Consider the following 13230-nt stretch of genomic DNA (forward strand, 5'->3'; position numbering starts at 1 on the left):
ATAAAAGATAAGATGGACACAGCACGCATGGACAAATACACACTCAAGCTGTGGTACAAATTCGAACGCACATGTGGTGCAAATGCAAACATACAGTGGCAAGATACACAAGTGTTCTCCTGATAATCATTTATAGAGCTTGGCGGCTTGGGGCAAAGTGCTGTTATCGCAGACTAGCAGCAATGTTCAGCCCTCTAAAGCCCTTCAGACCGAGCTACAAACACCATTAGCCCGTACAACGAAGAGATACGCCGCGCACCTTCTATAGTTGTTCCAAACACTTCTTGTCTGCTGTCATCCTATAGGAAGATAATAAGTTCCGCTTTCTACGTTGCTATTGTCCAAGGTCCATTATAACATGGGAACAAAAGGACCTAATCTTTTCCGTGTACTTTTGTCTCGGGGATATGAGGAGTCCTTTAGAGGAGGATTGAACACAGCTGATTTCAAGGCGCATTCTCTGTTGCTTTGTGTGGAAGGTTTGTCCTGAAGGGGAGGAATGCGACATTTCAGCGCTAATCTGTTGTGCACCTGATTGTGCGCATGTAAAATTAATTCACTGCTTGCAGAAGCAGGCCTGAAATAACAAGGCTCTGATCGCAACACAGAGGGGCAGATGCAGCTCTTCTTCCTCTATCTCTCGCTCTCTTCGCTGCCCTCCTGTGAGAGATTTATCAACAGAGTTAAGGCAGTAATTCTTCATAATGGATGTTCAATAATTCATGCCAAGACACTCTCTCAAGCTTAAGGTGAGAGATTGGTAATTGTCTTGCCACACTGCGCTCTCTCTTTCATTTCTTCACTCTGCATTACGTGTATTATTAAATCCATACACAGCTGGGTATTTGGCTGTAGATTTATGGGGTGCTTGCGTGAATCATCCATTTAATGCTTTGCCACAAAGCACGATTACACTTGTGGCTAATGGTGGCTGAGTAAATGTGTGGTAGCATCCTGCACTTTCTTCTTGCTCTCGCTTTACCCTTGTTTCCCAAAATATATCTATCTATCACTTTAACACAGTTAAAGAATCAAAGAACAAAGGGGCAGTTAGCCGAGGATGAACATTATCTATTGACATGAAGATGAAAGGAAGCATAATAATCACAGTTGGGGTAGTTTACAAGTAAAACACACATTTCAAAGGGAAATATAAAAGTGTGAATGATACTCACACATTCATATTTTAATTTCTGTGCAGGATAGGGACAACCGGTGAGAAAACACACACAGATACTGGCCGACCACCTACAGTAACTCTTTCCCTCAATCTGGTATTTAGTTTCTCACTTTTTAAACATTTTCTCAGGTAAATATTTTTTTTGGTCTTCGCAATGTAATATTGACAAGTATCCTCACATTTGATTTTCAGCTTAGCCTTTAAAACCTGACCTGTGACCTGACTGTCAATATGTGAAATATACAGTGCAGAATATTGGCATGTAAAGAATTAAAGGATACGACAGGGGCTATTACGTATCTCCTTACTGTCAGTAATGTCATGAAACGACCCAAACAACCAGAGGATTAATCTGTTGTCAGTGCGGCTTACTCCTCTGTGCCACAGAGCTCCATGGTCTAACCAATAAAAAAACACACCGTGATTATCAGGACCATGGGTTAGTTATTTTTGAGTCACATACACCATCCTGCTGCAATAAATATTCAGTAGGTATTAATCCCTAGCTGAAAATAATGCCAGGCAAATATCCGATTAGCTTTCCCAAAATTCCTTTGAGCGCTTTGAGCGTTTTTAGGGAAGTTTTACACCTCCTACTTCTACAAGCTTCAGGATAATTAAATGAACAAATTCTTTTTCGGTTTTCATATGATTTGTTAGCTATAAGAAAAACATCAGACATATCTTGAAAGTTAATATATCAATAGAATTTATTTTGCTAAATATAGCTCGCCCAAACACAGGATCACAAACATTTACAGTGTCATAAGCTTATACATTACACTTTATTCAGTAGTCCATCTTCCTGTTGACTTCACAAACAGATATGCTGTGCTAAATGATGAATGAAGAGTTAAGGAAGGGAAGGAAGAGGAGGTATGCACAAATGGCACAAACTAGAACAGAGTGTGATGCTGCGTGCCTAAAATTGTTACTTGAACTCAACTGCAAATGTAGTGGAAAGGAGGGAGGAAGGTGTAGCCGAGTTTGGATGAGAGGAAACAGAAGAGGCTTTGAATTTGGGAGTTTCAAGCCTGTGAGCTGAACCCTCGACACTCATCTAATCAGCTTTGAGGTTCCTATATCAGGCTGGGTGCTCGTATGCATATACACATGCATGAGTGTTTATGTGCAAGCGTCTGATGGTGCTCACAGACATGGCTGCTTAGGTAGCCATGGAGAATGTAATAGCCAGCGCAACGACCTTAGCACTGCACTGCATTTGGCTGACCATATAGCTAAGTGTGCAAAATCAGGATCTCTTTGATGCAGATTGATTCCTGGTGAGACTCTGCGGAGCGCTGCCTGCTCACATCAATATTTGACCCGAGCCCAGCTGAGTACCTTTTTATGTTCAATTGTTTACAGATATATATACTGTGCATGGATTTCTGTGTGTTCATGCGAGTCTTTACATGGGCCTCCATGTCCTTGAGTGACTGGATGTTCGCTTGTTTACTGTATGCTGCTGTCCCCTGTGCAGTGGTTGAGTCTTGAGCTGTGCCCTGCCTAATTTTAGGTGGCTGATGTATGATGGGTTTGGGATTCTGTCTGCGTCGGAGGTGTGATGTTTATCTCTGCCTCTGGGGAAAAGCTGTGACAGCCTTTTGCAATTGGCTTAAGTTTCTAAAGCTAAGTCACAGCGATGCGAGGCAATATAACCACAAGAATACTGTACGTATCTGCGTTTCCGTAAAATATCAAATTGCATTTAACTGTTGACCCAAACCCGTCCCGTTTTTAAGATCTGAGCTGAAATATTGACTAGAGTGTCACTTTAAATCACTATCAAACCCACAAATGTTTAAATTCAGCTTTTTGCACTTTTCCAAGGTCACTTTCCAGCATCACTGATCTGGCATCCACAAACTCATTGTTGCTATCAGCCACCTAACAGAGAGACCATGTTATAAACTATAAACTAATAAACTAAAGCTATAAACTGATAAAAAGGGGGCGTGTATGCTGAACTTAGTTTTGTCATGAGGGCGCTTGGCAATTCATGAATGTACTTTGTAATTGCTACTGTAATTACTTAAAATTAGCCGATTGCAGTGCATTTTTAAAATAAATTAAATTGCAGGAAAAGTTGTCTTGTTACGGCTTTTTTTAATGACTTTTGTGGAAAATACAACATGAGACAGTAACTCTGTTCTCCGCACAGATTGAAGACATCGTAACACGAATACAAGACGAGAAGGCAGGAGGTGTAGCCATCCGGACGGTCAAGAGCTTCCTCTCCAAAATCCCCAGCGTGGTATCAGGTGAGTGTGTGCATGCATAGGTGTGTGTGTGTGTGTGTGTGAAGGCATATTTACACATGTTGCAGGTCCTTGTGTCTTCACTCTCTAATCAGAGCTTCTCTAACCTGATCTACTGATTATTGTGTGTAAGTGTGTGTGTGTGTGTGTGTTGTTGTCCTACCCAGCAACTGAGCTTGGCTGCGACAGAATCGGTAAAGTTAATTTGACCTTTTGGGCTCATTTGAATTGATGCTACTATAGTTGGAGGCAGAGGATGTCCCAGCCGCTGAGGGAAGTGCCTGTGGTGTGCGGCTGACCTTGTCACACCGCTGGAAAGCTACTTTTCTCCTCTTCTTTTCTGCCCCTGCCCTTCTCCATGTACCAACTGTACTCCTTCTTGTGTACGTGTATGTGTGTGTTTGTGTGTGAAGTGAGTCACCAGCGTTGGATGGGGATGGGGGTGGTGGTGGTCGCTCTCTCTGAGTCACTCCTTCACATGGCTCCTCCAGGCCTGATTGCCTCACGTTCTCTGTCAGCAGCCTCTGCCAAGCTCGGAGCTCAGGCCAGATGTTGTGCTGTCCAGGAGCAGAGAGAGGAGGAGGAGGAAGAGCGGGCTGAAAACCTGTTAACTTACGTTATATTTAGACACCTACTCATCTCTGACAGTTCTGACCCACAGCTTTGAACAGAGACGAATCACAGACACTTTCTCAAGCCTCAGTTGTGTTTGTGTATTTGAACATTTGCTGATTTTATTGCAGATATGGGATTGTGCCAGCACTTCTAATGTCCTAATGTCCTTCTCTGAATTCCAGGGGCCGACATTGTTCAATGGCTGATGAAAAATCTCTCCATTGAGGATCCAGGTAGGTCTGCTGAGAAAATATGCCATTACTTTTAAGCACAATAGAGCTCAAGTGAAGTGAGAGAAGGCAATTTCAGGTGACCCCACCTGTCCCTATTGTGCGCCTTCTCTCTTGTAAATAGCTGAAGCCATCCACCTTGGGAGTCTAGTGGCTGCACATGGCTACATCTTCCCCATTTCTGACCACGTCCTGACGCTTAAAGACGATGGAACCCTTTATCGCTTTCAGGTAGAAAAACACCCACCAGGATAATGAGAGGCTGGGAGTTATCAGAAGGGATATGTTCATTGAATTGCTGATTTCTTATGCTTATTACTCATCCTACAAAGGTCAGTGCCTTCTATGCATGTTGGACTTTGGGTTGCCCCGCCCCCCCCCCCCCCCTTCTTTGTTCTACATGATCCAGCATAAACTTTGGCACATCCCACTGATGGGCTCCAGCCATTCGAATCTTAATATGGCCACCCACCTACAGTAGGCAGGTGCTCTTCTGGGAAGTACTGAGCTGGCTGCACGCTGGCTCTGCACTTTTCTCTGCCACCAGCCTACCCCTGCTCCTCCTGCTCCTCCCCCTCAATCTACCTCTGAATGCATTTATCTTCACCACTATAGCTTGAGATTAAAAGCCATTATTGTGCCTGCGCAGGGAGGGCATTATGTATCGGGCTTGCTCATTCAGCGGCAGCTAAAAATATTACCCTGATGTTGTCAAGATGCAACAGGCCCACATCATCAGAAGCTCTCAGAAGAGTCTGTGATGCATTTCATTTGTATCGGCCAGTCTCCAGAGTTGTGCTGTAAGAAGCAGTCATGGGGGTATTTTTCCTTGCTGACCTAAAAAATAGTTGCTATTCTGGTAGATGACCCAGATTTAATGACAACCGTCTTCTGCTGTTTGTCATGAATTCCTCTGCTTTATTTGGGCACATGTGAGGTCTTACGATGAAATTTGATGCTGATCTGAGTGGTAATTACGAGCACAGTGCTGAATAAGAGCTATGTTAACCTTTCTGTTCATTACACTCAAGCAAGCACATTCATCTGCATCTGCCTTTAGCTCTGAGTCTAATTAACATTGTGAATAATAGTGGAAGTGAAATATGTGGTGGAGAAGCACCATGTTCTAAATATTAAGAATGCATGATAGATGTGAGTGATCCATTATTAATGAACTTGCGAAGGAACTTTGAATGCGCAATATCAGTTGCAATAGACAATTGAATATTGATAGGACGAACATAGCTACCATTGCTCCCCAGATAGTTCTGTGCAGCACATGGTGGTCAAGGATCATTATCAAACAAAGACTTTTCTTCAGACTTTGTGTGGAAGCGAAGAACAGAAGGGGTGTGGGTGGTAGTAGAAGTGAGACTCCAACATTATTGTTTTTCTAGACACTTATGGAAAGAGAATGTATGACTGATCGTATGAGTAAATAAACAAAATCTTTCTGTTTCATCCCCTTCTGCTTTCATCAGTCTCCATACTTCTGGCCTTCAAACTGCTGGGAGCCTGAGAACACAGACTATGGTGAGTCACGCTCTCTCTATCAATTTTTGACTCTTTCTACGAACCAGTGAGATCTCACTAATGGCTTCGGCTGTCCATCATCCTTCACCGCTGAAACAAAGCTCACACCGTAGATCTGTTAGAAAGTGTCGATACCGGGGGCCGTCTCCCTGTAATGTATCTGGCCTCTGGGGAGCACCCTCTGGAGGGAGTCCAGTGGGACAGGATTAGCCAAAAGGACAGTCACTCACACAGCCATATCTGACCATCTCTGCGTGGCATTTACTCCAGGCTTGTTTTTTCAGAAGACCACACATTTCCTGCCTGCTCTGGTACAACAGTCATTAGTGTTTGTTCACACAGCTGAGACCTCGGTGAAAAACAACAGCATCAGCCACTGGAAATACACTTTTTCTTGTTCTGCACAAAGACGACGACCCATCACACTTACTTGATTTTAACTCTGTTGCCCTCGTCATTATCTCACTCTGACTCTTTTCTCCCATTCCAGCCATTTACCTGTGCAAGCGCACCATGCAGAACAAAGCCAGGCTTGAGCTCGCCGACTACGAGGCTGTGAGTACAGTGCCGTTTTGCTCCAGTTTATTGCCAGGAAGCTATCAGCTCAATGCTATCATGGGGTGTGGACCATAATGTGATGACACTCTGAATTTCCTGTTTTCTTTCACTTTGCCATAGAACAAAAAACCTGATACACAGTCCTCCAGGTACTTGAAATGCCCAAAGCCTTTATAATATTACAGCCTTTTACACTGATTCATGGGAAAAATTTGACTTTTTTCAGACCCAACATTTGGCAGATTATGATTCAGCCAATTACTGGCCACCAAAATGTAAACAAAAACCTCTGTGAGCCTACTTTGCCTCAGCAGATCAATAGAGTGCCAAGGGAGACATTACTGTAGTGCTGATGTTTTGCTGGTGTAGAATACCTACCCACTGCACTTTAATATTCTGAATTACTCTGCAACTATTGTCCAGTGCACTTCCTTTCTCTCCTATCCAGGTCATTTTTTGCCTCCAGGCCTCATTGCTCTCACTGTTACATGCCTGTTTTTTCTCTCTTTGTAATCAGGTCATGTACTGTATCTTTGACAGATGGTTGTTTGGGTTTATAAAGAATACACATTTTCATGTGCAGCTTTGATATGTGTGCATTATGGAGTATTAACAAAGCCAAATATATAACACAGCGCTGAATTCCACTGAGCATGAGCTGTGACCTTTGTTCGGAGATTGGCCAGTGCTGTTCTCAGATCACAGATAATAATCCAAAATTACAACTCTGCAATGAACAAAACTGGCTCAGGTCTATAAACCTCTCTTTGTAATATCTGTGAAAATGAAAACGTCATTCATTCATTTTCAACCGTTATTTTACAATTTTACAAATTCTTTTGAGTCTGTGAATGGGAAAATATTGATCAACATTTTTGCAGAGTTGGATGAAGAGACTCTCCCATATCCTGACACTAAATTCAAACATACGGTGTTCCTTTAGCCTGAAGACCTCCTCCACTGAAAGTCAAGTTTTTCACCCTCATGTATACTATAACACAAGATGCATCATCGGTGGAATAAGCAGCAACAGCCGTGGCAGCACATTTTTACCTCGGAGCTGCAATGAATCAGTGAGAGTGTCATCTAGAACAGATCCAGGCAGCAGTCAGGGATTCGCATCAGTCAAAGACCAATCCTGTCAGCTTTCACAGCGTAGTGGAGGGCAAACTCAAGACCTTCTCATTACAGCTGCTAAAGTTTGTATTAGCACTGTGCCAGACAGAGCCAGCTGCAAGCTAGCAGCATCATTAAATGAAAGATGGTTACTATGACACGGGTGCCCAAGTGGAACCCATAGCAGGGTGCCACTTGCCACCTGGCCCTTTGCTGCATGTCATACCCTCTCTTTCTCCCTGCATTGCTATTTCTCTCTCACTGTCAATATAATAAAGGCAAAGATAATAAATGCACCCAAAAACACTGCTCGCAATCAACAACTTGGCTGTTTAATCCAAGTATAAACGTGTCAGACTGCAGGAGTGGAAAAAGGTGCAAATCTGGCTTAATAATAGTCCAGCATATGACCATTTCTGTAGTCTGTCTTGTGCATGGATTAAACAAACCAAAGGTAGGATTTCATTAACGAGCTTTATGTTTTGCTTTTAACCTTGCTCTTTTTCAGGGCAGTGGATCAGCGTACTCCCAAAAATGTCGAACTATTCCTTTAAGAAATTAGTTACATTGTAGTTCGATTGGATGTGTGAAAGAAGGGCATTAAACCTGTGTGGTATCAGCAGGTCAGTGACACGTTCAGGGACATTGTAGTCGGAGGTTGTCTCATCTCAGCAATCGTAAAGCCGACGTTATTACGCACCATCGCAGTGAATGGCCAACATAATCATCTGAAGGCCTCGGATGGAAATAACCTTCTGTCATAACGCTTTGCCTTGATTGGTTCCTCCAGGAGAACCTCGCCCGACTGCAGAGGGCTTTTGCCAGGAAGTGGGAGTTCATCTTCATGCAAGCTGAGGCTCAAGTCAAGTGAGTCATGTGTGTACATGTGGATCACAAACATGTCACCTCCTGATATCAGTGCCACACTGACATGAGACATTTACAATAGGAAGGCTGTGGGGCCAGAGAGAAGTCAGTGAAATTAGATTTATTTTTTGCAATTCAAACATGATGTAGTGTACAAACACAAGCCTTGGCCATATGCTTGAGTGTTATTTCCCTAGGTATGAGAAAATGCCTCAGTGTGCAGTGTCAGATGGGCATTGGGCCAGTGCTTTCCTCATTAACCATGCTCTGTTTAGACTGGAGGGATATGTGCATTAAATACAGCCAACACTCCTCCATGGAATTAAACCCACATACATATCTCCCTAACTTTGCTGTCTTGTAAGACTTCCATCTGGTGGCTGGCAAGTGTAAGCACAATACTAAGAACTAAATTCTGTCGCACAGTGATCAACACTTGTCCTTTCCCATCTACAGAAAATGTTCAGATAAATGTCACTGACAAGTGACTGCTGTTTTATGAACGACTGGGGCTGCACAGAAAGCAATATGCCCTCTTCCATCTGCAGAGTAAACAATGCTTAGCAAGGACCAATTGGTAAATGTCAGTTATGTAAGAGCTTGGCCCCACCAGCAGCAGCAGGCAAGGCTGGGTGAAGCGAGCAGACAGGTTAAGACTCACTCTCCAGCTTTTCTGGCCTGTCAGTCATTTCTGTGTGTGCCTTTGTGTGTGAATGGCAGAGTGTGTGTGTGTGTGTGTGCCTTAATCCTGAGGCATAATTTATTGAGTTTATGCCGTTTGATGGGCTGCTTCAGAGGTAGAAGGTCTATATGGCCTGTTCCCTCTGCTCGCAGGATCGACAGGAAGAAGGACAAGGCAGAGAGGAAGATCCTGGACAGCCAGGAGAGGGCATTCTGGGATGTCCATCGGCCAGTGGTGAGTTAAAAAGATGGAGAAAGATGGAAATGAAGGTGCCGGCAGAATCAGGTTTACTGCCAGTCACTTTGGATTTGAGGCTTTTGTGAGCATGGCATCGTGTTGTGTGAGGAAGACAGGTGCTACATGTGCTGGAGAAAACACTGTGATCAGATCCAGAAACACACTTTGTCTCCTGATGCCTCCTACAGCCAGGCTGTGTCAACACCACGGAGATGGACATCCGTAAGTGTCGGAGAGAGCGGAACCCGCACAGGGTAAAAAAGGTGAGCAAAGACGGGGGCCGTGGCTTTACATCGCCCCACAATCTTTCCTCACACAATTTTAGGAATGCCACGCCGCTATATCCAAATTTTCTTTCACCATCTCACCTAAACAGCCACAAGCATTCTGATGTAAAGTGAAATGTGAAATTTAACTTTTAGGATTATTTAGCTTAAAAATGACAAAGCAACTAAATATATTGCTTTTGAAATATTCAAATTTTATTGTTATGATGTTACGATGTTACAGTGTTATGATGTTACAGTTACATCCAAAACTTTGGGCACACTTTGAGTGAGAAAGTGTGTCCAAACTTCTGACTGGTGGTGTATAACAATATTTTCATCAAATATAGACTCTATTCATTTTATTTATTCATTTTTTAAAGAAAATTACAACGCCTAAATCTTGCACATGTTTAGTTGTAAAATATTTTCATCAAATAATTGTAATAAACTTGAATAAAATAGTTTTTCACCGACGCATATTGTGCAGCCATTCTCCAACAGCTCTCACCTGACATTCATCAGACTACAGTCTAGTGTCCCTGATCTGTCAAAGCAACAATGGTATCAAAACAAATCATGTCTCCCGCTGCTCTTTGCAGTCGGTGTACGGGGTGCCAGATGATGGTCAGAGCCAGCCAAGTCCCATCCACATCAGCTCCCAGCCGACCAGGAAGCCCACCAAAGAGGATGTTCAGAAAGAGGTAACTCACAGTGTGGCAGTCCTGTCCTTAGGTCATTACCAGCAGCCCTCCTCTCCCATCCATCACAATGGCAGCCGAAGATACAGACTGATGAGCTGCTACTGTATTTAGCCTCCTCATTAGTTTCTCTCTCCCCTCCGTCAGATTACCTTCCTGAACACCCAACTGGACAGACACTGCATGAAGGTTTCCAAAGTGGCCGACAGTCTGATGACCTACACAGAGCAGTTCATGGAGTACGACCCCTTTGTGTCGGCCACAGAGCCCCCAAACCCCTGGGTCAGTGACGACACGTCCTTCTGGGACTTGGAAGCAAGGTGAGGCCTTGGTGTCGACAGTGCACAGGTCACGTGCAGCGTAATGGTCGCGGTGCCATTACACTGTCATCAAAATGACAAGGGATCTGCTTATTTTTACGTCATCTCTAATGAGAAGATGAAACTGTGGATGAGGTCTGAAGTTTGTGTGTCTGCTCCCTGTAGACCACGAAGGAGAATTTTTAACAATAAACTGTGTTAATAATCAGGTTTAGGTCTGTTCTCATCCAATCTGTATTATTGCAGCAGTCGCGATCCCAGCCAGCAGCGTGTGAAGAAATGGGGCTTTTCTCTGGAGGAGGCGCTGAAGGACCCAACAGGACGAGATCAGTTCCTGAAGTTCCTTGAGTCAGAGTTCAGCTCAGAGAACCTACGGTGAGACTCTCATTCAGACCTTGTTTCATCATTTCAGGTTGTTTTTCTTCCCATATTTTAATAATGTGGAGTTATGATATGATTTGGTATCTGATATAATCAGTAATCAGATTCTTTTATTACACTTGAAACTGTATGATGATCTAAAAACACACAACTGTAATCCTTACTCAGCATAATACAGAAAATGGTCAACTTTGACCTACTTCTGGATTAAAATGCTCCTTACAGATATTGACACGCATATTAATATAGCTGTATACTTAAATGAAAACGTATTAAATGTATGAATGAAACATAAACAGAAAAGTTGTTTTGTTTTGTTTATTTCCAACTTCACTGTATATTTTTGGGAAGTTGTGACTGATTAGATATGACACTGTTACAGGTTCTGGTTAGCAGTGCAGGATCTGAAGCGACGGCCACTCCAGGACGTGCCCTCCAGGGCGCAAGAGATCTGGCAGGAGTTCCTGGCTGAAGGGGCGCCGAGCTCCATCAACCTGGACTCTCACAGCTATGAACGCACCAGCCAGAACCTCAAGGACCCTGGACGATACAGCTACGAGGATGCTCAGGTGGACTGTGTTGTTTAAACAAACACCAGGCACAGTATAACACCTGACCCAAACACTCACCCTGCCTGCCCCCTTCCATACATACAGCCAATATTCCTCTGGCTCCACACAGAAAGCACCATGTTGGAGCTAAACTAAAAAGAAAGATATTTGTCAGCCTTGGAAGAAAATCTAAAATCATTTTAGTTGAGACGGGTTTATCCAACAGTTCATCCCCGTTGACGGCACATACGCACTTCATTCATTTATTTCCTCGCATCCACTCACAGAAACACTGAAGACTTTCACCCCACTCACGCTACACAAGCGGAGGAATAGAGAGGAAGAATGAGTGTGTTTGTGCCAGGGCATAATGAGGCGAGTAATGCCATGAATAGGTTGCCCGCTTGCTTCAGTGTGGATTCCTCCGGTTTCAAAGTAGGGTTGGTGGTGTGTGACATGAAACTGCTCTCACTGGCAGGACATTACTCAGCTATGCTCCCTCCCCTCGTCCGTTTCATGTTTTACCACCATAGTTAGATTACTTCATGCCCCTCGCTCCACTCCTCCTTTTTCTTACCTGTAGCACACTGTTCATTCACATTCATTTCTTTCTTTCTCTTGCAGGAGCATATATTCAAGCTAATGAAAAGTGACAGCTATGCACGCTTTTTGCGATCCAACATCTACCAAGATCTCCTGTTAGCCAGAAAGAAGGTGAGCCGCACTCACTGACCTCGATGTCACCTCCTCCTTTTTCCAAAGCTTTGCCACTTTTACTGCATTTGTCATATTGGCTTGATTCTTGATCATTCTGATCATGTTTTAAAAGACATTCCAGGTTCATATTTATTGTGTATACACATTTAAGGGTTAGAGTCACTAGCTGACTAGTGGCAGTGGCAGAATGCAAATTTTCTTATACTAAAGTATTTTCATCTTTATTCTTTATACTTCTACATTTTGTGGGATATTTTGCTTTTCTCTCCATGACATTTGTTTTAGTACTTTAGTTTCACATTAATTTGCACATGTAGATTATAGATTAATCTACCTGACATTGTAATGTCACTGAAATTAGCTCTAATTTTACCAGCTGCAACATGGAGGATGCTTCCATATCAACAATTAGAATACAACAATATAATTATTCTGAAATTATTTTAAATATTTGTACATCTTGATATTGATATGCTTTATGCGCAACTTTTACTTATAGCACAGTGCTTCTTAACTTCACTGCAGTGCTGGTGCCTTTTCATGCGTAAAAGATGAAAAATACTTCTTCCACCACACGCTGATGCCATTTTTATGATATATTGTATGTGAAAAACAGAATAATTCAAACAACTTAAATGCTGAGGTAATACGAACACACATGTGCTGCAACTGTGGAACATTTTACTGTCAGTCGATCAGTAACTTTTCTCATCTCTAACAAAGGTCTGGAAAATAGAAATGTGTTATTGTATGAGAGCGTTGTGCCAGCACAACCCCTAAAATGACCAAAACATTGTCCCCACACTGCAGGTGCAGGGAAATGATTGAAAAGGGAATAGTCTCGATGCAAGCAGGCAGTAGTCCATACAGACAGACAGTCCAGTATGTAGGCAGTTGACAGATGTAGCCTAACACATGAAAACATTTTTAATAAGGGGATTTTGTAGGTTTTATCTGATTTTGTTTACCTACTGTAGCTCATCACTGTCCTTTTTTAAGACTTGCACAGCTGAAC

At 43.0% G+C, this 13230-nt stretch overlaps 1 protein-coding gene across 5 annotated transcripts in view; it reads left to right on the forward strand.

Annotated features, from left to right (window-relative positions):
- Positions 1–13230, forward strand: part of rgs6 (regulator of G protein signaling 6) — a 28458-nt gene that overhangs the window by 14509 nt on the left and 719 nt on the right. For 2 of the 5 annotated variants that reach the window (XM_029493276.1, XM_029493277.1), the window contains exons 2-14: positions 3345–3444; positions 4239–4289; positions 4411–4517; positions 5768–5819; positions 6310–6374; positions 8284–8360; positions 9195–9276; positions 9468–9542; positions 10148–10249; positions 10394–10566; positions 10816–10941; positions 11330–11516; positions 12123–12212. In XM_029493276.1, coding sequence (XP_029349136.1) covers positions 3345–3444; positions 4239–4289; positions 4411–4517; positions 5768–5819; positions 6310–6374; positions 8284–8360; positions 9195–9276; positions 9468–9542; positions 10148–10249; positions 10394–10566; positions 10816–10941; positions 11330–11516; positions 12123–12212 — 1287 coding nt within the window. The remainder of the gene's footprint in view (positions 1–3344; positions 3445–4238; positions 4290–4410; positions 4518–5767; positions 5820–6309; positions 6375–8283; positions 8361–9194; positions 9277–9467; positions 9543–10147; positions 10250–10393; positions 10567–10815; positions 10942–11329; positions 11517–12122; positions 12213–13230) is intronic. The other 3 variants (XM_029493278.1, XM_029493279.1, XM_029493280.1) reach the window with 2 other exon arrangements.

Source organism: Echeneis naucrates, chromosome 22 (assembly GCF_900963305.1).
Source record: "Echeneis naucrates chromosome 22, fEcheNa1.1, whole genome shotgun sequence".
Lineage (NCBI taxonomy): Eukaryota > Metazoa > Chordata > Actinopteri > Carangiformes > Echeneidae > Echeneis > Echeneis naucrates.